The sequence below is a fragment of the Pristiophorus japonicus genome, chromosome 24 (assembly GCF_044704955.1).
Source record: "Pristiophorus japonicus isolate sPriJap1 chromosome 24, sPriJap1.hap1, whole genome shotgun sequence".
In the NCBI taxonomy this organism is placed as follows: domain Eukaryota; kingdom Metazoa; phylum Chordata; class Chondrichthyes; family Pristiophoridae; genus Pristiophorus; species Pristiophorus japonicus.
In genome coordinates, this window is record NC_092000.1 from 16,669,732 (window position 1) to 16,697,109 (window position 27,378).

The window sequence follows — 27,378 nt, forward strand, 5'->3', positions numbered from 1 at the left end:
CCGTGCGATCCTGCACTCACCTGATGTCTGATGTCCACGGCCATACGTTCCCACTGCGGTCATTGGGTAGCAATCAGGAGGAGGAGCCTGGGTTGATTTCCTCCCCTCGTCCTGGGCTGGAGGATGGGGCAGGAACTTGGGCTGGGGGATGGGCAGGGACTGCTGGAGGATGGGCAGGGACTTGGGCTGGGGGATGGGTAGGAACTCGGGCTGGGGGATGGGCAGGAACTAGGGCTGGGAGATTGTGTAGGAACTTGGGCTGGGGGATGGGTAGGAACTCGGGCTGGGGGAGGGGCAGGATCTTGGGCTGGGGAATCAGGCAGGAACTTGGGCTGGAGGATGGGGCTGGAGGCCAATTGTTGCATCTTTGCTGAAAGCAGCACAGACCAGGGATGAACGCTGGGGGATTCCTGCCCCACGTGACCCAGTTACACATCACACGTATACTGAGCCACTCAACTATCCACTAGCACCGGGAGTAGTTGAGGCGAATAGTATGGACGCATTTAAGAGGAAGCTAGATAAACACATAAGGGAGAAAGGAATAGAAGGTTATGCTGATAGTGTGAGTTGAAGAGGAGTAGGGGGAGGATCGTGTGGTCGTTGCTGGTAAGGCCGGCATTTATTACCCATCCCTAATTGCCCTTGAGACGATAGTGGTGAGCCGCCTTCTTGAACCGCTGCAGTCCATGTGGTGAAGAAATGTACTTTTTTTGATACTGGACCATTTCAGAGGGTAGTGATGAGACAACCACATTGCTGTGGGTCTGGAGTCACATATAGGCCAGACCAGGTAAGGACGGCAGATTTCCTTCCCTAAAGGACGTTAGTGAACTAGATGAGTTGGGGTGCTCTCTATGTGGGAGTCCTCCCTCTATTTATTGGGGACTTGGCCTGGAGGGTTGTGCACGGGGCAGTCCCGTTGAATAAGTTTTTAAGTCGGTTCACGGACTCCCAGGCCGCCTGCAATTTCTGCGGTCTGGAGGAGTCCGTGTTCCATGTGTACGTGCAGTGTGTGAGGTTGCTGCCTCTCTTCCATTATTTGAAGGGACTGCTCCTCTATTTTTGGCTGCACTTCAGTCCCACGCTCCTGATCTTTGGGCACCCTGTGCGGAGGGGAGCCGGCAGGTTGGAAGGCCTCCTCTTAGGACTGCTCCTGGGCATGGTCAAGGTGTCCATGCAGTGGGCGGTTGAGGGGGTCGTTCAGCCCGACTTCCATGGTTACATCCGAGCCAGGGTGTCCCTGGAGATGGAGCACGTGGTGTCCACCGGTACACTCGTGACCTTCCGTGAGAGGTGGGCGTCGGAAGGATTGGAGTGCATCATTTCAACAGGAAACAAAATTTGGATATAATTATAATTGTTCATTTGTGGGTTTTGATGCCCTTAAAAAGGGGGCACTTGATTTAAAAGTTTTAGCAAAATAGTTGTAGAGCTGTTGAATTGTGAGTGGCTTAGCCAGTCACGTGATGTTCACAAGACTCAATAAAACCCCAGCCAGTTGGGTTCGGGGGATCCACGGTGAGGCAGGTGGTTGTAAGCCTGATGGATGAACTGGTAATGTGTAGTGTGATTGTTAAATCTTTTGCTAATAAACCAACTAGTTCTTAATAGCAATGTGTTGCTATGAATTCTTAAGCAAAGAACCCATGAAGCAAATACATTACACTTTCTATGTAACCTTTTGAAAATAGACTCCAAACCTTTTAGAGATTATCGGGAACCGATCTGTACTGTCATCCCAGGTCTGATTTCTCACAGGTAGATTTTAAAGACTGGAATCAGCTGTGCTGTGCTGTGCCTTGGCCTGTAGGGGGAGCAGTAGCACACAACACCACAACACAAAATAAACTGGGCAAATCTGAAGCAGAGAATGCTGGAAAGAAAAAAGGCAGGGGACTCTTTCTGATGAAACATTAGCCTGTCGTTTCTCTTTATGGATAGTGACGGGACTGGATACTTACGGACAAGGAAGCCCATTCAGGTCTCCTTGGTCCATCCACACCTGCCTTTGTTACCTCTAGACTTGATTACTCCAACGCACTCCTGGCTGGCCTCCACATTCTACCCGACTTATACTAGAGATGATCCAAAACTCGGCTGCCCGTGTCCTAACTCGCACCAACTCCCGCTCACCCATCACCCCCTGTGCTCGCTGACCTACATTGACTCCCGGTTAAGCTACGCTTCGATTTCAAAATTCTCATCATTGTTTACAAATCCCTCAAAGGCCTCGCCCCTCCCTATCTCTGTAATCTCCTCCAGCCCCATAACTCCCACAAGATGTCTGCGCTCCTCTAATTCTGCCATCGGTGGCCGTGCCTTCTGTTGCCTGGGCCCCAAGCTCTGGAACTCCCTGCCTGAACCTCTCCACCTCTCTTTCCTCTCTTTAAGGCGCTTCTTAAAACCTACTACTTTGACCAAGCTTTTGGTCACCTGCCCTAATTTCTAATTATGTGGCAAATGTATTTGTTTTGTCTTATAACATTCCTGTGAAGCGCCTTGGGACGTTTTACTACATTAAAGGCGCTATATAAATATAAGTTGTTGTTGAATATCGACCATATTCCTCCATTTCATACATGCTCCCAAGGTTTTATTCCGTTTCTGTGAATACAGAGCAGGTCGCCTCGCCTCACTGTGTATTTTTTAAATGCAGTAATTGAACTTTTGTTGGACAGTTTTTGATGGTCAAAATTATTTGGCTAGTCTGCTTTAAGTGTCAGTCTTGGCAGGTGGTGGTGCTCTTGCCTCTGAGTCAGAAGGCCGTGGGTTCAAGTCCCACTCCAGGGACTAATCGAGGCTGACAGACACTGCCAAGTGCAGTGCTGAGGGAGCGCTGCACTGTCACAGGTGCCGTCTTTCGGAAGAGACGTTAAACCAAGTCCGCCCCTCTTAGGTGAACCTAAAATATCGCATGGCACTATTTCGAAGGAGAGCAGGAGTGTTTGAATCATAGAATCATTACATCACAGGAGACTATTCAGCCCATCGAGCCCGTGCTGGCTCTCTGCAAGAGCACGTAAGCTCACCCGCAAGTGTAAACATCTTCACTACATTTACTCTATCAAACCCTTTCATAGTCTTAGATCTCTATTAGGTCACAGTCTTCTCTTTGTCCAGTCTTTCCCGATAGGTACAACCTCTCACTTCTGGCATCATTCTAGTAAATCATTTTTGTAGCTTCACTAGTCTCTACATCCTTCTCATAATATGGGGATCAGAACTGTTCACTGTACTCCAAGTGAGGGCTAACCAATGTTCTATTCCTCTCGAATTGAACCCCAGTGCATTATCTGTGATTTTTAATGAAAGAAAAAGAAAGACTTAAAGAAATAATGAAAGACTTGGATTTATATAACACCTCCAACAGTGCAGCACTCACTCAGCACCTGCACTGGAGTGTCAGCCTAGATTTTTTTGTGCTCAAGTCCCTTTCATGACCACCAAAACGCTTTAGAGTCAACAAAGTACTCTTGGAGTGTAGTCACTGTTGTAATGTGGGAAATGTTGTAATGTCCTTATTAACCCACGTTACTTTTAGTGATTTGTGTATTCCCAGATCCCTCTGCTCCTCTACCTTAAGAGACTTATTTTCCAAGGTGTTATGTGGCCTCCTTATTCGTTCTAGGAAAATGTACCATCTCACATTGATCTATGTTGAAGTTCATTTATCAACTGCACACCCATTCTGCAAGTTTATTAATGTCTTTGTGTATTTTGTTGCAGTCCTCTGCTGCAATAACTGTGCCCGCACCGATCCATGTGGAATACTACTTCCTACCAGTTGCCAGTCTGAGTGATGACCTGAGGGGCCAAATAGCCCGATCCTGCTCCTATTTCTTTTGTTCTTATGACTGGGGTGAGGCAAGTTTCACGAGGGATTTACTATTCACCTGCCTTTTAGCTTTCAAATGTTCCTGTCCTTCCCCACAGATCCAGGGCCACTGTTTCTAATCCCCATTTCTTCTCTTCGCTCAGGTATCTTGTGAACGTTTCAACAGGTACAGATTCAAAGGGTTTGATTCTAATTTCGAATGGAATACAATAAGGGAAACCTATTTTTTTTTAATCAGTTTTGCAACTGATTTGGCTGAATGTCATTCTGTACATAAATATATTGAATCTAATATAAACAAACACCTGCTACAAGTACAATATTACCAGCTCGAGAGTTTGTGATTTGAATTTCTATTTATTATGTCTCAAATAAAGCAATGTGACTGAGTACTGTAGACTTGAGTAAGTGTGACCCGAGTTCTTTATTCTGACTCCAGACTCCAGAATGGTACAGCATGGGAGACCTGCTTATATACAGTGCTCCCAAGGGATGCTGGGATCCCTTGGGACTCCAACAGATGTGCCCTCTGGTGCTGGTAGAATGCTGGTTACAAGGTGTTGCATACATAACTATTGACAGCCATCCTCAAGTTTATTATTGTTTAACTTTCACTGACTAAAGATGTCCATTTCTAGAACCCTTCAATCACATTGCTTACAGACACCCCAAAACACTTCATGTGCAATGAGTTATTTTGGTGAACAGCAGTGGCTGACATTACGTAGAGAAACCCAGGAGCCTATTTGTGCACTGCCAGATCCCACAAGCAACAATGAGATGACCAACCCATCCAATCGGCTGAGGAAGGAATGTTGGCCACGACACTGGGCGAACTCGCCGCTCTTCAAACAGCCTCATGGGTTAGTTAATGTCCACCAGTGGAACATTGTTCGCATGCCTGACACAAGACTCCCAAAGCAAGTGCTCTACTCGGAACTCCAACACAGCAAGCGAGCCCAAGGTGGGCAGAGGAAACATTTCAAGGATATCCTCAAAGCGTCCTTGATAAAGTGCAACATCCCCACCGACACCAAAGTGGATAGAACGGCCAAAGATTGTCCTAAGTGGAAGAAATGCATCTGGGAGGGCGCTGAGCACAGTGAGTCTCATCGCCGAAAGCATACAGAAACCAAGTGCAGGCAGCGGAAGGAGCGGATGAAAGGACATCACCTCCTACAATGCAGCGCTCCCTCAGTACTGCACTGTTGATCTAAATTGCCCTTGAGCTGGGCTTCTGATCCAGAGGCGAACACCTGAGCCATTCCCAAGATTGTATTTTGATATTCTTGGGCCGTCCACCATTAGTCCGGGAGTCCTACGCAGGATCATTTCCCCCTCCCCGAAAAGTAATTCTCTGCTGCTTAGATGTATCCCACCTCATGGAGAAATCAGCAACAAGTACACTTAATATAGGCCATCAGGGAGGGATTGTACAGTAAAACACTGGGGCCAGACATGGACAACTTAACTACTATGCAACTGGAGTCACCTTGGGCGTTTTGTCAAAATGCATCCACCACCAAATTACTCTCATTCTCCATTTTTCCTTCTTCCTTCCAGTTCTCAAGAATATCAGAATACAGTATTAGGAATAGCTCAGGTAGCCTCTGGATCAGTGCAGTCGGAGTGCTGCATTGTCGGAGGTGCTGCCCTTTGATAGACCTGGTGTGATGTTCTCTGAATCCGTAAAATTATACCGGGACGAAAAGGGTTATTATGAGGACAGGTTGCATAGACTAGGCTTGAATTGAGTATAGAAGGTTCAAGGGTGATCTAATTGAGGTGTTTAAGATGGTTAAAAGGAGTTGATTGGGTGGAGAGAGCAAAACTAGTATCTCTGGTAGGGGAAATCATAGAAATTTACAACACGGAAGGAGGCCATTTAGGCCCTTCGTGTCCGCACCAGCTGACAAAGAACTATCCAGCCTAATCCCATTCTCCAGCTCTTGGGTCCGTAGCCCTGTAGGTTACGGCACTTCAAGTGCACATCCAAGTACTTTTTAAATGTGGTGAGGGTTTCTGCCTCTATTACCCTTTCAGGCAGTGAGTTCCAGACACGCACCACCCTCTGGGTGAAGAAATTTCCCCTTAAATCCCCTCTAAACCTTCTACCAATTACTTTAAATCTATGCCCCATGGTTGTTGACCCCTCTGCTAAAGGAAATAGGTCCGTTCTATCCACTCTATCTAGGCTCCTCATAATTTTATACACCTCAATAAGGTCTACCCTCAGCCTCCTGTTTCAAAGAAAACAACCCCAGCCTATCCAATCTTTCCTCATAGCTAAAATTCTGCAGTCCTGGGAACATCCTCATAAATCTCCTCTGTACCCTCTCGAATGCAATCACATCTTGCCTGTAATGTGGTGACCAGAACTGCATGCAGTACTCTAGCTGTGGCTGAACTAGTGTTTTATACAGTTCAAGCATAACCTCCCTGCTCTTGTATTCTATGCCTCGATTAATAAAGGCAAGTATTCCGTATGCCTTCTTAACCACCTTATCTGCCTGGCCTGCTACCTTCAGGGATGTGTGGACCTGCACTCCAAGGTCCCTTTGTTTCTCTACACTTCTCAATGTCCTACCATTTAATGTGTATTCTCTTGTCTTGTTAGGCCTCCCCAAATGCATTACCTCACACGTCTCCGGATTAAATTCCATTTGCCCACCTGACCAGTCCATTGCTATCTTCCTGCAGTCTACAACCTTCTTCTTGTTCATCAACCACACTGCCAACTTTTGTATCATCTGCAAACTTCTTGATCCTACCCTCTACATTCAAGTCTAAATCATTGATATATACCACAAAAAGCAAGGGACCTAGTACTGAGCCCTGTAGAACCCCACTGGAAACATCCTTCCAGTCACAAAAACATCCATCAACCATTACCCTTTGCTTCCTGCCTCAATTTTGTATCCAATTTGCTATTTTGCTCTGGATCCCATGGGCTTTTACTTTCGTGACCAGTCTGTCATGTGGGACCTGATCAAAAAGCCTTGCTAAAATCCATATACACTACATCAAACGCATTACCCTCATCGACCCTCCTTGTTACCTCCTCAAAAAATTCAATTAGTCAGACATGACCTTCCCTTAACAAATCCATGCTGTCTTTGATTAATCCGTGCCTTTCTAAATGAAGATTTATCCTGTCCCTCAGAATTTTTTCCAATAATTTTCCCACCACCGAGGTTGGGCTGACTGACCTGTAATTAACTGGGTTTATCCCACTGAACAATGTGGCCTGCCCAGCGGAGCTGATCAAGTGTGGTCAGTGCTTCAATACTGGGGATGTTGGCCTAGTCGAGGACGCTAATGTTGGTGCGTCTGTCCTCCCGGGGATTTGTAAGATCTTGCGGAGACATCGTTGGTGGTATTTCTCCAGTGATGAGGTGTCTACTGTACATGGTCCATGTCTCTGAGCCATACAGGAGGGCGGGTATTACTACAGCCCTGTAGATCATGAGCTTGGTGGCAGATTTGAGGGCCTGGTCTTCACTCTGAACACACTTGAAGACCAGGCCCTCAAATCTGAGTAGTGTGTGCAGCAATAGGAACAAGGAGGTCATTGTTTTGTCCTAGCAATACATGATTTTGTCTGAAGTAATGTTTGCGATTTACCCTTTCTGTGCTGTTTACTAATTTAGATACATCGTGTGAAGACCCCTCCTGTTGAGGTTAAAAGACCCAAGGTCTTCTAATCTTTCAAGAAAAGGTTGAGGATAAGAGGACATTCTATGACCACTGAGCTCGCCCTATCAGTACCTGAATTCATCCACCTTAGCTCTTAAGAACATAAGCATTAGGACCAGGAGTAGGCCATTCGGCCCCTCAAGCCTGCCCCGCCATTCACGATCATGGCTGATCTTCGACCTCAACTTCACTTTCCCGCTATCCCCATATCCCTCAATTCCCTTACCCAAAAATCTATCGATCTCTGTCTTGAATATACTCAATGACTGAGCCTCCACAGCACTCTGGGGTAGAGAATTCCAAAGATTCACCACCCTCTGAGTGAAGAAATTTCTCCTCATCTCAGTCCTAAATGGCCGACACCTTTATTCTGAGACTGTGACCCCTGGTTCTAGACTCCCCAGCCCGGGGAAACATCCTCCCTGCATCTACCCTGTCCAGCCCTGTAAGAAATTTGTATGTTTCAATGAGATCTCCTCTCATTCTTCTAAACTCGAGAGAATATAGGCCTAGTCTACTCAATCTCTCCTCATAGGACAATCCCCTCATCCAAGGAATCAGTCTGGTGAACCTTTGTTGCACTTCCACAATGGAAAGTACATCCTTCACTGTGCAGCTCTTGCAGAAGGGCTATGTTAGATCGACTCGAGAATCAAGGGATATGAGGATCGGGCAGGCGGGCAAGTGGAGTTGAGGTCGAAGACCAGCCATGATCTTATTGAATGGCTGACTCCTGCTCCTAATTCTTAGGTTCTTTCTCCAACACAAAAAAGACTTCAGAGTACTTCCATTTATATAGCACCTTTCACGACATCCTAAAGAGCTTTACAGCCAATGAAGCAATGCTCCCCCCTCCCTCAGGTGTGTGAACACGCACCAATCGCGAGGACCTGTGCAGGAAGCTGGAAGAGACTACGCGCATGCGTGGCTGCACATCAAAAGATAATTAGAGGGAACATTGCAATGAATTGCTATTTGTTTTGAAGTATAGTCACTGCTGTAATGTAGAAAACGTGGCAGCAATTCTATGGACAGCAAGATTCCACAAACACAGCTCGACACCCTTCACTCGTCCTTTAAATTTTACACAGAAAAAAAAAAGAAAATAAAAGGTGGAGGGGGAAAACTTACCAAATAACCCCTCACAATAATGCAGCCGGTGCTAACGCAGCAGAAACTATCGGGGGGGCAGGAAAGTAAACAGAAAAAACGAACACAAGTGTTGGTTACCAGTTCCTGTATCCTTTATTTATGAATGAAAAGTAATCAATATCTCCACTTTATACATTATATTTCAATCTGTAAGACATTCAGTACAGAGTTCGTAGGCACTTCACTGATTCTAAACACCGCCCCCCCCCCACCCCCCTCCCCACCTCCCTCCTCCTCCATTCCCAGCCCATCAGTAATAACAGGTCTTGTACAGCAATCTGTGCAAAACACACAGAAAGTGGACCAGATCCACAGGCAGCACAGCCCCTATAACCTCACCTCAGACCTCCCGCGATCGGTCCTGGCATTTTGCTGTGCCAGACTGTAATAGCTATCCCACTCCCCAAGTTAGTGTGTTTACAATGGTCTCCATTTCAGATACAAAGAGTTGGTTTGGGCTCTTCCATACACACACGCACACACAGAGAGAGATGAAGAGCCAGGGGAAATTTTTTAGTCTGCTGGATACTCAACGGGTCTGACGGAACTAAAGCGCGCACACACAAATCTTGGGCCATTCTCAGCTGCCTCGTAGTGTGTTTTTTGTGCAAAGATGTAGCCACTCACTGTTCTCCCAGCCACAGTAACTACCGAAGGTGGTGGGTTAGCCAAGTGCAGGCAGTCCATTTCAACTGAAACACAAGGCACGGGGGCGGGGGCCCTAAGTCCTTTACCAAATGCCTCAAGATCAATGCTGGGAGAGGCCATCACCAGACATCTCATCGGGGAATGGGATGGGTGCTCTTCGCACACCCCCCAGCCCCCTCCACAACGCAGAGAACTTTACCTGGCCTGTGAGGGGGGGAAAAAAAAAAAAAAAAGAGATCCTCCAGGCCAGGGCAGGACCTGCAATACCACCTGGTGTTCAGAGTCAGTGTGCGGTCACACCCCACACACTGGGGCGAGGGTAAGAGGTGGGGTCAGGACATCCCCAGCTGGACTGCATTCACCGTACGAATGGCCAGCCCATTCTAATGTTAGCAGACTTTGCATTTGCAGTGTTTCCAGACATGCCCCGTGAAGAGGGAGGGAGGAATTATCCAGAGCTGCCATGGAATGGAACCTGGGGAACTGCCTCACCTAGGGGCAGGTTGTCTACAAACACCCCCCACCCCCCCCATCCCATCCCTCTCTAGTTGGATAAAGATGCCCAGCGCAGGGAGAAAACCAAAACTCCCCCTCCTGCGGAAATGCTAAGTGTTACCCCTGATACTAGATATGGGTTTGAAATTTTCTCCCTGAATCATCAGCAGCAGTCCCATAGAATCGAGGAAGACTTGCTTCCACTCCTGAAGTGAGTTCTCTGGTGGCTGAACAGTCCAATACGAGAACCACAGACTCTGTCACAGGTGGGACAGATACATTAGTCGACTGAACCAGGCCCCGCCCTCATGAGGCCACACCTCCTACTAAACCAGGCCCTGCCCACTACTGAATCAGACCACCTCCTGGCCATGGCTCCACCCCTACTGAATCAGACCACCTCCTGGCCATGGCTCCACCCCTCCTGAATCAGACCACCTCCTAGCCATGGCTCCACCTCTACTGAATCAGACCACCTCCTGGCCATGGCTCCACCCCTACTGAATCAGGCCTCACCCACAATGAACCAGACTCCACCTCCTCCAGCTTTCTTTCACTCTCTCTTCCCCACCTACCATCAGCGCTAGGAGGGTCAGATTTTCTAGGTGCGCGCTGGTTCCTGAATGACTACACCAGCTCATGCCCATCAAAATTACTGCAGGCAAATGCAGAAACTGCGAAAACTGGACATGTAAAAAAGCTGCGAACACTCAGCAGGTTGGTCAGCCTCTGGAGGAGAGGCTGGGTCACTGGTTCGGGTGGGACCCTGCCTCAGCTCTGACCAGAGGTTCGACCTGCGATGTTAAGCTCACGGTCCCTGTCGGATACGGAGTGACCTGCTGTGCTTATTGCTGCCCCACACACTCAGATCCTCACTGCACAGAGGAGTGGCTGTTTTGACTGAAACAAAAAATGCGGGAGATATACGGCAGGTCCACCAGCGCCGGGAAAATGAGAAAGCGGGAGGTGAATGGCACAGGTGCCGACCCTCGAAGAAAGAGTCTACCCTGCAAAGTATTATTCAGGGAGCAAAGTTCTCCTAGAGGGTTGTAAATCTGTGGAATTCGCTGCCTCAGAGCTGTGGAAGTTGGGACACTAAATAAATTTAAGACAGAAATAGACAGTTTTTAAACGATAAAGGAATAAGGGGTTACGGGGAGCGGGCGGAGAAGTGGACCCGAGTCCATGATCGGATCAGCCATGATCGTATTAAATGGCGGAGCAGACTCGAGTGGCCGTATGGCCTACTTCTGCTCCTATTTCTTACGTTCTTAAAACATTAACCTCCTGTTTCTCTTACAGATGTTTTATAAATCATTGGTTCGGCCTCAGCTGGAGTAGTGTGTTCCATTCTGGGCACCACACTTTAGGAAGGATGTCCCGACCTTAGAGAGGGTGCGGAGGAGATTTACTAGAATGGTAGGGAATGAGGGACTACAGTTATGTGGGGAGACTGGAGAAGCTGGGATTGTTCTCTATAGAGCAGAGAAGTTCAAAGCCATGAAGGGGTTTGATAAGAGTAAATAAGGAGAAAATGTTTCCAGTGGCAGGAGGGTCGGTAATCAGACGAGTTAAGATAATTGGTAAAAAAGCAAGGGAGGAGATGAGGAATATTAAAAAAAACACTCAGCATGTCATTATGATCTGCAATACACTGCCTGAAAGAAAAGACTTGGATTTATCTAGCGCCTTTCACGACTACCGGACTTCTCAAGGCGCTTTACAGCCAATTAAAGAAAGGATGATGGAAGCAGATAACAACTTGCAAAAGGGAACTGGATAAATACTTGGTGAAAAATTAGCAGGGCTATGAGGAAAGAACAGGGGAGTGGGACTAACTGGATCGCTCTTTCAAAGAGCCGGCACAGGCACGATGGGCCGAATGGCCTCCTGCGCTGTACAATTCTACGTTTCGAGACTGACAGACTCGTTGTGTATTGTCACTATTTTTTATTTCAGATTTGCAGCAAATATTTTCACCCCTCTTTTTCTCAGCTGGACAAAAAAATTGCACATCTCCTGCAAATGTAGTTTCTGGTTTGGGGGGGCACGTGGGAAGGAAAGAGAGGACTGCAAACATCACTCCCCCTTGTTGGGGTTACGAGCGAGCTGGCAGTGCCCGGTGCAAACCAGCTGTTCGAAGAGTTCTTTGTCAGAGGAGCACGAGAACACCGGGACACCAGGAAATGCGAAGATACGCTCGTCATTCACAACAGACCTCCTTTGTAGAACCGAGCTGTGAAAGGTTGTTCGATTTCCCCATGGTGCCGCGGAAAATCACCTCCTCCCCCGCCCCCCCACCCCAAGTGTGCCCAGCAACCTGGGCCAAGGGGGCACAGATCCAGAAGAATATTCTTGTATTTAAGTATTTCCTCCCCCCGAGACAAGAATAATAATCACTTTCTGCAACACTGCAGTGAACCAGAAAGCCCACCGAGCAGATGTGGTTTGACCCCATCCCCAACATCTGAACTGTTACTCCTTCACAGCCCCATCGGCCGTTCAGCCACTATATATGTGTGTTTGTAAAATACAAATCTGCGTGCATATATACATAAAAGAAAATTAAGACTTGGATTAGCCAATGATGTACTTTTGGAGTGTAGTTACTGTTGTAATGTGGGAAACACGGCAGCCAATTTGCACACAGCAAGCTCCAACAAACAGCAACGTGATAATGTTTTAGTGATGTTGATTGAGGGATAAATATTGGCCAGGACACCTGGGATAACTCCCCATCTATTCTTCGAAATTGTGCCATGGGATCTTTTACAGAAAGCAGATGGGACGTAGGTTTAACGTCTCATCTAAACGACAGCATCTCCCTCAGCACTTCACTGGGAGTGTCAGTCTAGATTTGTTTTTGGGCTCAAGTCCCTGGTATTGGACGTGAACCTGCAACCTTCTGACTCCGAGGCGAGAGTGCTACCCACTGAGCCACAGCTGATAAGCACACAAACATATCTTCATACACGTACACATTCATATACGTACTGCATTGAGGCACTCTCCCTTGCTGGAATCACAAACATGTCTGTCAGTATACACTGCAATGTCAATGTGAGTGAGCGCGATCACGTGCATGTGTGCGTGTAGTGGAGAGGTCAGACTCGTCCGGAATTCCTCCCAGAGCCAAAACGCCCGTCGACACTCACTCGCTGGGTTTGTATGTGTATAATGGTCAGCTGTGTTATGTACCAGAGGGCTGGCAGCATTGGTGGAACCCTAACCCCATCCCGACATGGTTCGGGGCTTTGGGAGGGGAAAATCAAAAATCAAATTCACTTTACTCAGCAGCAGTTTGAAGATCAGAACACTGCTTACCTGGGGCATTGAAACCGTGCGGAGTGTAACGGGAGGCTTGATGTCTAATAATCCCCCACTTGTACATTCCAAAATTAGGAATTGCCAGAATTCCCTAAGCTTCTGCCTGGAATTGCAAAACGCCCATAGTGTGATTGTTAAACCTTTGCTAATAAACCAAATAGTTCTTAATAGCAATGTGTTGCTATGAATTTTTAAGCAAAGAACCCATGAATCAAATACATTATAACTGGCTGCTACCAACTCTACATCACACATCTGAGAGAAGATTTAAATTAAATCTGGAATACAGTCTCTATTCATTGCCGTCATTTCCCCTTGTAAATATTTCTATTTAAATAGTATTAAAATATATGCAGCTGCAGTACCACCAAGTGCCTATTGGTGGCACCTCTGAGCTGGCAAGGTCAGTCCTGATGGGTCACCAACTCCCAACTAATACTAGTCCCAGGATCAGTTTGACTTCCCTCCAGCCCTGTAGCACCAGTGTTACACGTGCACCCTTACTGCACCATAACTCCTCCAATAAACAAGGAGCCAGACAGCAGGAGAGGTTATTCGAAACCGTAACTCCTGAGATCACTCATTTACGATCATTACGGGGTTGGGGGCGGGGGGGGGAACACGCACACGACCAATTGGAATAGCAGAATTAGATCCCGAAGCAAAATTCCCGGAATCCCAAACGACAAAATAGGATTTGACTTAGTCAATTGTGTCCGATTCTATCTCCCACATTTAATAATGGTATTGAAGACTAGAAAAGACTGGGGGGGTGGGGGGAGGAATGTTTATATTGTGATCGTGGGAGACAGAATACCATAATCAGAAATAATTTCATGCTATTCGACTGGGTGAAGGTCAGCCAGCTCCCCACAGATGTGTGGGGGAGGGGAGGACAAGTGTAACCCTGGCAACGTGAGGAGAAAAGCGACATCATTTGCTTCGATCTTACATTCCAGCCGTTGTTGACCGAGTGTCTCCTGTACAGTGCCCGTGGGAATTTTGCAGCGGCTGTGTGCTACGATTTCAAAGTGTACATGGTCTTCTGTAGGTTTTCCCATTGCTTGATTCGGAATCCCAGGGTTGAGGGGCACAGAGGTCCTCAGGAGTTCCAGGGGTCGGACGGGACGGGCTGCAGAGGGCATCGCGGGTGTGAACAGGTTAATTTGGTCTTTCCCATCCGAAAGTCTTGAGTTTTCCTTGAACATACATGGTGCGATTAAGAAGCCACGACTGTTTACCGTAGACTGTGAGGGAGGACATGGCAACAATCCAAAGTGCAGTCTTTATCGTCTAAATCTCTGCAGCTACATGTGGGAGAGAGGGAGGGAGATCGAGCGAGAGAGAGAAGGGGCGAGAGGGAGGGAGATCGAGCGAGAGAGAGAAGGGGCGAGAGGGAGGGAGATCGAGCGAGAGAGAGAAGGGGCGAGAGGGAGGGAGATCGAGCGAGAGAGAGAAGGGGCGAGAGGGAGGGAGATCGAGCGAGAGAGAGAAGGGGCGAGAGGGAGGGAGATCGAGCGAGAGAGAGAGAAGGGGCGAGAGGGAGGGAGATCGAGCGAGAGAGAGAGAAGGGGCGAGAGGGAGGGAGATCGAGCGAGAGAGAGAGAAGGGGCGAGAGGGAGGGAGATCGAGCGAGAGAGAGAGAAGGGGCGAGAGGGAGGGAGATCGAGCGAGAGAGAGAGAAGGGGCGAGAGGGAGGGAGATCGAGCGAGAGAGAGAAGGGGCGAGAGGGAGGGAGATCGAGCGAGAGAGAGAAGGGGCGAGAGGGAGGGAGATCGAGCGAGAGAGAGAAGGGGCGAGAGGGAGGGAGATCGAGCGAGAGAGAGAAGGGGCGAGAGGGAGGGAGATCGAGCGAGAGAGAGAAGGGGCGAGAGGGAGGGAGATCGAGCGAGAGAGAGAAGGGGCGAGAGGGAGGGAGATCGAGCGAGAGAGAGAAGGGGCGAGAGGGAGGGAGATCGAGCGAGAGAGAGAAGGGGCGAGAGGGAGGGAGATCGAGCGAGAGAGAGAAGGGGCGAGAGGGAGGGAGATCGAGCGAGAGAGAGAAGGGGCGAGAGGGAGGGAGATCGAGCGAGAGAGAGAAGGGGCGAGAGGGAGGGAGATCGAGCGAGAGAGAGAAGGGGCGAGAGGGAGGGAGATCGAGCGAGAGAGAGAAGGGGCGAGAGGGAGGGAGATCGAGCGAGAGAGAGAAGGGGCGAGAGGGAGGGAGATCGAGCGAGAGAGAGAAGGGGCGAGAGGGAGGGAGATCGAGCGAGAGAGAGAAGGGGCGAGAGGGAGGGAGATCGAGCGAGAGAGAGAAGGGGCGAGAGGGAGGGAGATCGAGCGAGAGAGAGAAGGGGCGAGAGGGAGGGAGATCGAGCGAGAGAGCGAAGGGGCGAGAGAGAGGGAGAGAAGGGGCGAGAGGAAGGGGCGAGAGGGAGGGAGAGCGAGCGAGAGAAGGGGCGAGAGGGAGGGAGAGCGAGCGAGAGAAGGGGCGAGAGGGAGGGAGAGCGAGCGAGAGAAGGGGCGAGAGGGAGGGAGAGCGAGCGAGAGAAGGGGCGAGAGGGAGGGAGAGCGAGCGAGAGAAGGGGCGAGAGGGAGGGAGAGCGAGCGAGAGAAGGGGCGAGAGGGAGGGAGAGCGAGCGAGAGAAGGGGCGAGAGGGAGGGAGAGCGAGCGAGAGAAGGGGCGAGAGGGAGGGAGAGCGAGCGAGAGAAGGGGCGAGAGGGAGGGAGAGCGAGCGAGAGAAGGGGCGAGAGGGAGGGAGAGCGAGCGAGAGAAGGGGCGAGAGGGAGGGAGAGCGAGCGAGAGAAGGGGCGAGAGGGAGGGAGAGCGAGCGAGAGAAGGGGCGAGAGGGAGGGAGAGCGAGCGAGAGAAGGGGCGAGAGGGAGGGAGAGCGAGCGAGAGAAGGGGCGAGAGGGAGGGAGAGCGAGCGAGAGAAGGGGCGAGAGGGAGGGAGAGCGAGCGAGAGAGAGAAGGGGCGAGAGGGAGGGAGAGCGAGCGAGAGAGAGAAGGGGCGAGAGGGAGGGAGAGCGAGCGAGAGAGAGAAGGGGCGAGAGGGAGGGAGAGCGAGCGAGAGAGAGAAGGGGCGAGAGGGAGGGAGAGCGAGCGAGAGAGAGAAGGGGCGAGAGGGAGGGAGAGCGAGCGAGAGAGAGAAGGGGCGAGAGGGAGGGAGAGCGAGCGAGAGAAGGGGCGAGAGGGAGGGAGAGCGAGCGAGCGAAGGGGCGAGAGGGAGGGAGAGCGAGCGAGCGAAGGGGCGAGAGGGAGGGAGAGCGAGCGAGCGAAGGGGCGAGAGGGAGGGAGAGCGAGCGAGCGAAGGGACGAGAGGGAGGGAGAGCGAGCGATGAGGGGCGAGAGGGAGGGAGAGCGAGCGAGAGAAGGGGCGAGAGGGAGGGAGAGCGAGCGAGAGAAGGGGCGAGAGGGAGGGAGAGCGAGTGAGAGAAGGGGCGAGAGGGAGGGAGAGCGAGCGAGAGAAGGGGCGAGAGGGAGGGAGAGCGAGCGAGCGAGAGAAGGGGCGAGAGGGAGGGAGAGCGAGCGAGCGAGAGAAGGGGCGAGAGGGAGGGAGGGAGGGAGAGCGAGCGAGCGAGAGGGAGGGAGGGAGGGAGGGAGAGCGAGCGAGCGAGCGAAGGGGCGAGAGGGAGGGAGGGAGGGAGAGCGAGCGAGAGAAGGGGCGAGAGGGAGGGAGGGAGGGAGGGAGAGCGAGCGAGCGAAGGGGCAGGAGGGAGGGAGGGAGGGAGAGCGAGCGAGCGAAGGGGCGGGAGGGAGGGAGGGAGAGCGAGCGAGCGAGAAGGGGCGAGAGCAAGATAGATAGAGGAAAGAGTGAATGAGTGATAGAGAGGAGAGAGAGAGAGAGAGAGATAGTAGAGAGAGGAAAGCAAAAGAGAGAGAGACTATTAATACAACACCAAGCCAATCTTCACAGACCATAACAAATACTATTAGCAGCATTTGGTTATCCAACCAAAACAGACATTGAATAACAGAGCATTCGGAGACAAGAAAATGGGCACGCCGAGCGCTCAGATACTAGAGGGCCGGACTCCCCATTGGGAGGCCCTAGAAACAGCTTTAAATAGGGTTACAGAATGAGGAAAAGGTACAAACGGACAGAGGACTAAGTACACACCAGCCCTTCCACTTAACCCCATACCGACATCTATTTGGGGGGGGGGGGGGGGGAAAAAGAGTGAAGGAACTTAAAACCAAACAATTACCCCCTTCCCCAAAGAGAGGGCCAGTTGACATCTCAGTATCAGGTGCATTGTTGAGAATGTACCCAGACAGAGACAGCTAACATCTCTGTACCATTTAAAATGCTATCACATTGGCTGCATCGATGATCAGTGGGTAAACGTGTAGACATGGCACCAAGACTCGTGGACCAGAAGGTCGCACATCAATGTTCCCCTTAATTTATTTTTGGGTGCACGGTCATTCCTGAAGTGCTGGCGAGCCAGAGCGCTGCCGTGCAGTTTATGAAAGGAAGACTTGCATTTATATAGCGCCTTTCACGGCCACTGGACATATCAAAGCATTTTACAGCCAATTAAGTACTTTTGGCGTGTAGTCATTGTTGCAATGTGGGAAACACGGCAGCAAACTATCGCACAGCAAGCTCCCACAAACAGCAATATGATAAATACTCAGAAAATCTATTTTGTTAAGTTCATTGAGGGAAAAATATTGGCCAGGACACGGAGGATAAATAGTGCCACGGGATCTTTACATCCACTTGAGAGCAGACGGGGCCTCGGTATAATGTCTCAACCGAAAAACAGCACCTCCAACAGTGCGGCGCTCCCTCAGCACTGCACTGGGAGTGTCAGCCTAGATCTTTGTGCTCAAGTCCCTGGAGTGGGACTTGAACCCACAACCTCTGACTCAGAGGCGAGAGTTCTGCCCCCTGAGCCTGTTTAATACAAGAACCAGAGGCGACATGAGGAAAACATTTTTACGCAATAAGGATTTGGAATGCACTACCGGAGAGGACGGTGGATACAGATTCAATAGTAGCTTTCAAAAGGGAATTGGATAAATACTTCAAGGAGAAAATATTGCAGGGATACGGGATTAGAGTGAGGGAGTGAGACTACCTGGATTGCTCTTTGAAAGATGACCACTTCCAGGTTGCCAGTTCAGTAGCCTGATCACTAGGCCAACGTGCCCCAACTGCTGGCCTCCTTGTGTGTTGTACTATACTATAAATGGTGTAGTGGGACAGGCATGGAGAAAACACAAGCCCTTTACGTGGTTAGATGGCTACGGCACCTCTTGTACCCGTCCTGTTCTGAACAAGCAGCACAAGGTGCGTCATCTTACCTCTTCATCCACCAGCTTCCTCTTGTAGAACGCTTCTTTAGCCAAATCCTGCCCAGAAAGAACAAAACCAGAGGTGTGAAAGAAAGACTTGCATTTATATAGCACCTTTCACAACCACCGAACGTCTCAGAGCGCTTTACAGCCAATGAAGTACTTTCAAAGCGTAGACACTGTTGTAATGTGGGAAACACGGCAGCCAACTTGCGCACAGCAAGCTCCCACAAACAGCAATGTGATAATGACCAGATAATCTGTGTTTTTTGTTATGTTGATTGAGGGATAAATATTGGTCAGGACACCAGGAATAACTCCACTGCTCTTCTTCGAAATAGTGCCATGGGATCTTTTATGTACACCCGAGAGAGCAGACGGGGCCTCGGTTTGACGTCTCATCCAAAAGACGGCACCGCCGACAGTGCAGCGCTCTCAGCACTGCACTGGGAGTGTCAGCCTAGATTTCTTTTTGTGTGTTCAAGTCGCTGAAGTGGGACTTGAACCCACAGCCTTCTGACTCAGAGGCAAGAGTGCTGCCCACTGAGCCACAGCTGGCACTTAAAGCTAGGGATGTAACCCTCCTCCCGTCGGGTCGTAATAGCTCAGTTGGGACAGCGTTAGACTGAAGATCTAAAGGTCCATGGTTCAAGCTTCAGCAATTTCTGGTTTTAGTGTCCCCCCCCACCCCGCCTTTTAGCCAGGGGGCACTTCCATAATTTGTGTTTTAGTGCCCTCAAAAAAAAAAAGGGGGCACTTGCTTGAAAGTGTTTGGAGTGTCCACCCCCCCCTTTAAGGGGGGCACTTGATTTAATTGTCTAATTGTTTTCTACAAAACAGTTGTAACCTTCCTCCCTGCTCTGTGCTGTCTGTCTCAGTAATTACAGAAATTTGCCTTAGTCGAAAGAAAGACCTGCATTTCTATAGCACCTTTCACGACCACCGGACGTCCCAAACGCTTTACAGCCAGTGAAGTACTTCTTGAAGTGTAGTCACTGTTGTAATATAGATACGATCTACTCTTTTACTTTCTCTCCAGTATTGAGACAAACTGTCAATCTTAGAAGAGCGAGGCGGAGAGGCAGAGGGGTTTAGCGTGGGAAATCCAGAGCTTACGACCCAGGTAACAGAAGGCACGGCCGCCAATGGTGCAGCGATGAAAATCAGGAATGTACAAGAGGTCAGAATTGGAGGAGCACAGAGATCTCACGAGGGTTGTAGGGATTTAGGAGGATACAGAGATGGGGAGGGGCAAGGCCACGGAGGGATTTGAAAACAAGGATGAGGATTTAAAATCAAGGCGCGTGTCGGAACGGGAGCCAATGTCTGTCGCGCGGTCCCGGTCTGCAAGACCAGCAGGCCGGGGTCATTAGAGGGAGCAGCATGGGATGGCGTGTCATTTCAGGAAGCAGTGCGTGCTGCTGAAGGAGGGCAATGGCTGCGAAGCCAGGTCGCCGATTGCAGTGCGGGCAGGTACAGCAGGAGCGGTGAGGTCGGGGCGAAGGAGCGGCAAGAGTTCGTAGAGTGATGTAATCGGGGCCCAGGAGAGGCGTGAGTTCGGGGCCCAGAAGAGGCGAGGGCCCAGGGGCAGCACGGGCCCAGCCCACACTGCGATGTGTGCGCGCACTGGGTCCATGCAGCACAGCTGGTCTCCAGTCGTCTTGGCTAATCCTTGCCTAATCTGTCAAGCCCATGTGGTGGCTGGTGTGCAACAGCCACCACACGCTTAAAAAAAGCTACGCACAGGCATCTTCCACCCTTCAGGATGTAGCTCGGTATCCGGAATATCATTGAAACACCTGTGAACTCATCCCTTTTTGGCGTGGAAGCAAGTCATCCTCGTTTCGAGGGATTGCCTATGTAGATGGATGAACAGGACTTGGTGCAAGTCAGGATGACTCCAAGAGTCTTGCAGTCAAGAAGACCGTGGAGATAGTGTCACTTCTGCAGTGCCATCCTGCTCTACTCAAAGACACTGCAGCACTTACTCTGGGCAGCATTTATCCTACAAATTCCCCTCTGGAGCAGAATCCTTAGCAGGTGAATCCCAGGAAATAAAGGAATAAAAAGGAGGAATTTGCTCCAAGAGCAGAGTGCGGAATCCATCCCCTGCTCACGCCTCAGCCAGAGATTCCCATCACTTACTCTATTGCCTTCGGTACCGAGTCGCTTAACTGCATCGGTGTAATATTGTACATATCTCTCCAGTTGTGCTACGTATTCTGTAAGAAAGAAAACACAATGATTAAACATAAGGGATAAACAAGGAGCAGAGTGCAAGCCTAAACACAGACCTGAACGATTGCAGTTGTCTAGTTCAATAAAGTCTTTAAATCGCAATTTCGGTTTTAGCCCAATTGCTTAAAACACTCAACCACATAACCCAAAGTCCCAAACCGTCCCTAATGATATTCCTCCACGCTGGACCAAGCACTCTGCTTTCAGGAGCTGATTATTTCAGCACTTCCCATCCTAGTTACACCAGGGTGCAACAATCAGTGAAGTGGACCCCAGCAAAATACTGTGCCTCCAAACTAACTCCTGCTCTACACCACAGATACATTCTGAAGATCAGCAAGAACCAAGGAAGCAGGCGTAACCGGAGACGACACTGCTACAAGGAAGCTTCCGAAATCCTACAGTACACACAACTTCCATTGATAACCGTTGCCTCGATTTTAAATCTCTCCATGGCCTCGCCCCTCCCCATCTCTAATCTCCTCCAGCAGCCCCTCTCTTCCCCCCGTGCCCCCGCCCCCCTACCGAGAGATATCTGCGCTCCTCTAATTCTTCCCTCCTGAGCATCCCTGATTATAATCGCTCAACCATCGGTGGCCGTGCCTTCTGTTGCCTAGACCCCAAGCTCGAACTCCCTGCCTAAACCTCTCCGCCTCTACCTCTCTCTCCTTCAAGACGCTCCTTAAAACCTACCTCTTTGACCAAGCTTTTGGTCACCTGGCCTAATTTCTACTTATGCGGCTCAGCGTCAAATTTTTTAAATTGCAAAATACTCCTGTGAAGCACCTTGGGATGTTTCATTATGATAAAGGTACTATATAAATATAAGTTGTTACATAGAAACATAGAAAATAGGTGCAGGAGTAGGCCTTCGGCCCTTCGAGCCTGCACCACCATTCAATATCATGGCTGATCATGCAACTTCAGTACGCCATTCCTGCTTTCTCTCCATACCCCTTGATCCCTTTAGCCGTAAGGGCCACATCTAACTCCATTTTGAATATATCTAGCAAACTGGCCTCAACAACTTCCTGTGGTAGAGAATTCCACAGGTTCACAATTGTCTGATTGAAGAAGTTTCTCCTCATCTCGGTCCTAAATGGCTTACTCCTTATCCTTCGACTGTGACCCCTGCTTCTGGACTTCCCTAACATCGGGAACATTCTTCCTGCATCCCTAACCTATCCAATCCCGTCAGAATTTTATATGTTTCTATGAGATCCCCTCTCATTCTTCTAAATTCCAGTGAATATAAGCCTAGTCGATCCAGTCTTTCTTCATATGTCAGTCCTGCCATCCCGGGAATCAGTCTGGTGAACCTTCGCTGCACTCCCTCAATAGCAAGAATGTCCTTCCTCAGATTAGGAGACCAAAACTGTACACAATATTCAAGGTGTGGCCTCACCAAGGCCCTATACAACTGCAGTAAGGCCTCCCTGCTCCTATACTCAAATCCTCTCGCTATGAAAGCCAACATGCCATTTGCCTTCTTCACCACCTGCTGTACCTGCATGCCAACTTTCAATGACTGATGTACCATGACACCCAGCGTCTCGTTGCACCTCCCCTTTTACTAATCTGCCACCATTCAGATAATATTCTGCCTTCGTGTTTTTGCCACCAAAGTAGATAACCTCACAATTATCTACATTATACTGCATCTGCCCACTCACCTAACCTGTCCAAGTCACCCTGCAGCCTCTTAGCATCTTCCTCACAGCTCACACTGCCACCCATTTTAGTATCATCTGCAAACTTGGAGATATTACATTCAATTCCTTCGTCTAAATCATTAATGTATATTGTAAATAGCTGGGGTCCCAGCACTGAACCTTGCGGTACCCCACTAATCACTGCCTGCCATTCTGAAAAGGACCCGTTTATTCATATTCTTTGCTTCCTGTCTGCCAACCAGTTCTCTATCCAAGTCAATACATTATCCCCAATACCATATGCTTTAATTTTGCACACTAATCTCTTGTGTGGGACCTTGTCAAAAGCCTTTTGAAAGTCCAAATATACCACATCCACTGGTTCTCCCTTGTCCACTCTACCAGTTACATCCTCAAAAAATTCTAGAAGATTTGTCAAGCATGATTTCTCTTTCATAAATCCATGCCTACTTGGACCTATCCTGTCACTGCTTTCCAAATGCGCTGCTATTATATCTTTAATAATTGAATCCAACATTTTCCCCACTACCGATGTCAGGCTAACTGATCTATAATTCCCTGTTTTCTCTCTCCCTCCTTTTTTAAAAAAAAAAAGTGGGGTTACATTAGCTACCCTTCAATCCATAGGAACTGAGCCAGTCTTTAGAATGTTGGAAAATGATCACCAATGCATCCACTATTTTTAGGGCCACTTCCTTAAGTACTCCGGGATGCAGACTATCAGGCCCTGGGGATTTATCAGCCTTCAATCCCATCAATTTCCCCAACACAATTTCCTGACTAATAAGGATTTCCTTCAGTTCCTCCTTCTCACTAGACCCTCAGTCCCCTAGTATTTCCAGGTGGTTATTTGTGTCTTCCTTAGTGAAGACAGAACCAAAGTATTTGTTCAATTGGTCTGCCATTTCTTTGTTCCCCATTATAAATTCACCTGATTCTGACTGCAAGGGACCTACATTTGTCTTCACTAATCTTTTTCTCTTCACATATCTATAGAAGCTTTTGCAGTCAGTTTTTATGTTCCCTGCAAGCTTCCTCTCATACTCTATTTTCCCCCTCCTAATTAAACCCCTTGTCCTCCTCTGCTGAATTCTAAATTTCTCCCAGTCCTCAGGTTTGCTGCTTTTTCTGGCCAATTTATATGCCTCTTCCTTGGATTTAACACTATCCCTAATTTCCCTTGTTAGCCACGGTTGAGCCACCTTCCCATTTTATTTTTACGCCAGACAGGGATGTACAATTGTTGTTAGAGCCCCTTTAACAACCCAGGTTGCTTCCCAGCAGTGCTTTCAGACACAATTTGACAGCAAGCCACATAAGGAGATATTAGGATCAACATTCCCTTTAAGCTGTGCAGTTGGGCCGCTATCTGTTGGTCCTGCACAGCCTGGGACCGCATGTTCCAGTGTTAAAGGGCCTGCACACCCAAATTTAAAAAAAAAAAATTTATTAAAGGGGAACATTGATTGAGACAACTGGCGCAAAGCTTGGTCAGAGGTCGTCTCTATTTATGTAAATGTTTGGAACATACTTCAAAGTGCAACAAATATTTAAAAATCTGCACCCTTCCCTCAATGAAGAAAAATGAAACAGGGACTGACCCTACGACCTCTTGACGCCAATACCCGAGAAATGACTTTAAATGGACAGCCCAACATGGGAAGCTAAAGCACTGACCCCCTCAGCTCGTGAGCAACACCACAGCATATCAACCGGCACATAATGAAATACTATTCTGCTGCTACCCTCAGTGTATTGAGTTGATTCATAAGCACAAAGATTCAGAGGCAATAATCAGTGTTAAGCTAATGCCTTACACAGTGATAGTACAGCTGTGGCTCAGTGGGTAACACACTTGCCAAGTCAGTGGGTTCAAGTCCCACTCCAGGGACTTGAGTACATTAAAAAAAAATCTAGGGTTACACTCCAGTGCAGTGCGAAGGGAGTGCCGCACTGTTGGAGGTGCCGTCTTTTAGATGAGACATTAAACTGAGGCCCCCTCTGCCCCCTCAGGTGGACGTAAAATATCCCACGGCACTTTTTCGGAGAGGAGGAGGAGAGTTATCCCCGGTGTCCTGGCCAATATTTATTCCTCAATCAACATCACACAGAGAGAGAGCATCTGGTCATTATCACATTGCTGTTTGTGGGAGTTTGCTGTGCGCAAATTGGCTGCCGCGTTTCCCACATTACAGCAGTGACTACACTCCAAAGCAATTTGAGACGTCTGGTGGTCGTGAAAGGCACTATATAAATGTACTTTCTTTTTAACCACTGAGAGTAGCTAAAGGAGAGTGTAAGAGGAGGACTGTCTGGTCACAGTACTGCCCCTTGCTCTGACTGAAAACCAAGAGGTATAAAATATTGCCAAGCTTTGTTGTCCAAATGAGACCCACCCATCTGAGTATCTGTTCACCCGACAGAGAGCCAGTGATTCAACTGACCCTGGGCAATGCTCCATCCGTTCGTTAGGCAGCAGGGCCCAATCCCAAGTATATAAGAAAGAGGTCTTGCAACTTTCACAGCCTCAGGACTTTCCAAAGCACTTTGCAGCCAACAAATACTTTTGAAGTGTGATCACTGTTGTAATGTAGGAAACGGGACAGCAACTTTGCACTCAGCAAGCCCCCACAAACAGTAATGTGATAATGATCAGATAATCTGTTTTTCTTATGTTGGCCAGGACACCGGGGATAACTCCCTTGCTCTTCTTCAACATAGTGCTGTGGAATCTTTTACTTCTACCTGAGGGGGCAGATGGGGCCTCGAGATGAAAGAGCGGGTATCTGTGGAGCACAATCTGTTGAAATACTTTAAACGGAAAGCACAAAGATGGTACAGAGGAGATGACAGACACGGTGAAAGGAAGTTGCAAACAGATATTTAACATGGGCCCATTTTAAGAGCATAAGAAATAGGATCAGGAGTAGGCCATTCGGCCCCTCGAGCCTGCTCTGCCATTCAATAAGATCATGGCTGATCTGATCTTGGCCTCAACTCCACTTCCCTGCCTGCTCCCCAGAACCCTTGACTCCCTTAAAATCTGTCTATCTCCACTTTTAATATATTTAATGACCTATCCTCCACAGCTATGAGGTAGAGAAATTCCTTCATAACCCTCAGAAGAAATTCCTTCTAATTTCCGTTTTAAATGGGCAACCCCTTATTCTGAAACTATGCCCTCTAGTTCTAGATTCCCTCCACTACCCCCCCCCCACCCCCACCCACCCCGATGTCAAGTCCCCTCAGAATCTTATGTTTCAATATCATCTCTCATTCTTCTAAACTCCAATGAGCATAGGCCCAACCTGCTCAAAAGTGAATATGCAGGTACAGAAAGTAATCAGGAAGGCAAATGGAATGTTGGCCTTTATTGCAAGGGGGAATAGAGTATAAAAACAGAGCAGTCCTGCTACAACTGTACAGGATATTGGTGAGACCTGGAGTACTGTGTACAGTTTTGGTACCCGTATTTAAGAAAGGATATACTTGCTTGGAGGCAGTTCAGAGAAGGTTCACTAGGTTGATTCCGGAGATGAGCGGGTTGACTTATGAAGATAGGTTGAGTCGGTCGGGTCTATACACATTGGGGTTCAGAATAATAAGAGGTGATCTTATCAAAACATAAGATAATGAGGGGACTCAACAAGGTGGATGCTGAGAGGATATTTCCACTCCTAGGGGAAACTAAAACTGGGGGACATAGTCTCAGAATAAGGGGCCGCCCATATAAAACTGAGATGAGGAGGAATTTCTTCTCAGAGGGTCCTGAATCTATGGAATTCTCTGCCCCAGAGAGCTGTTGAAGCTGGGTCATTGAATATATTTAAGGTGGAGATAAACAGATTTTTGAGCGATAAGGGAATATAGGATTATGGGGAGTGTGCAGGGAAGTGGAGCCGAGTCCATGATCAGATCAGCCATGGATTGTATTAAATGGCGGAGCAGGCTCAAGGGGCCAGGTGGCCTACTCCTCCTCCTCCTATTTCTTATGTGCATATGTTCTAACCTTTTTTTGTAAGACAACCCCTTAATCTCAGGAATCAACCTTGTGAACCTTCTCTGAACTGCCTCCAGCATATCCCTCCTTAAATAAGGAGACCAAAACTGTACGCAGTACTTCAGGTGTGGTCTCACCAATGCCCTGCACAGTTGTAGCAAGACTTTCCTACTTTTATACTGCATCTCCCTTGCAATAAAGGCCAACATAACATTTGCCTTCCCAATTACTTGTACCTGCATGCTAACGTTTTGTGTTTCATGTACAAGGACCCGCAGATCCCTCTGTACCACAGCCGTGTAATCTTTCCCCATTTAAATAATAATTTGCTTTTTCATTTTTCCAACCAAGGTAGATAACCTCACAGTTTCCCATATTATACTCCATCTGCCAAATGTTTGCCCACTCACTTACCCTGCCTGTATCCCTTTGAAGATTCTTTTTGTCCTCCACACAACTTGCTTTCCCACCCATCTTTGTACAGCTATTTTGTATAACTTCGCCCTGTTCTTTACCCCCCCCCCCCCCCCACCCTCCCGTGGAGATTCACCAACTGCCCCCTCCCTCCCCCCCACCTGTAGTCGTATTAACAATACATTGTCCGCATGCCAGACACGAGACTCCCAAAGCAAGTGCTCTACTCGGAACTCCTTCATGGCAAATGAACCAAAGATGGGCAGAAGAAACGTTACAAGGACACCCTCAAAGCCTCCCCAATAAAGTGCAACATCCCCACCGACACCTGGGAGTCCCTGGCCAAAGACTGCCCTAAGTGGAGGAAGAGCATCCGGGAGGGCACTGAGCACCTCGAGTCTCGTCGCCGAGAGCATGCAGAAACCAAGCGCAGGCAGCGGAAAGAGTGTGCGGCAAACCAGTCTCACCCACCCCTTCCCTCAATGACTATCTGCCCCACCTGTGACAGGGACTGTGGTCCTCGTATTGGACTGTTCAGCCACCTGAGGACTCATTTTTAGAGTGGAAGCAAGTCTTCCTCAATTCCAAGGGACTGCCTATGATGATGAATAAC

General features: G+C 48.7%; 1 protein-coding gene across 3 annotated transcripts in view; it reads right to left on the reverse strand.

Annotated features, from left to right (window-relative positions):
- Window positions 1-8,924: 8,924 nt before the first annotated feature.
- cc2d1a (coiled-coil and C2 domain containing 1A) overlaps window positions 8,925-27,378 on the reverse strand; it is a 99,128-nt gene continuing 80,674 nt past the window's right edge. For 2 of the 3 annotated variants that reach the window (XM_070867303.1, XM_070867302.1), the window contains 3 exons: window positions 20,586-20,662; window positions 18,450-18,497; window positions 8,925-14,463 (listed from right to left, as the gene is read on the reverse strand). In XM_070867303.1, coding sequence (XP_070723404.1) covers window positions 14,443-14,463; window positions 18,450-18,497; window positions 20,586-20,662 — 146 coding nt within the window. In that variant the 3' untranslated portion in view covers window positions 8,925-14,442. The remainder of the gene's footprint in view (window positions 14,464-18,449; window positions 18,498-20,585; window positions 20,663-27,378) is intronic. The other variant, XR_011588549.1, reaches the window with a different exon arrangement.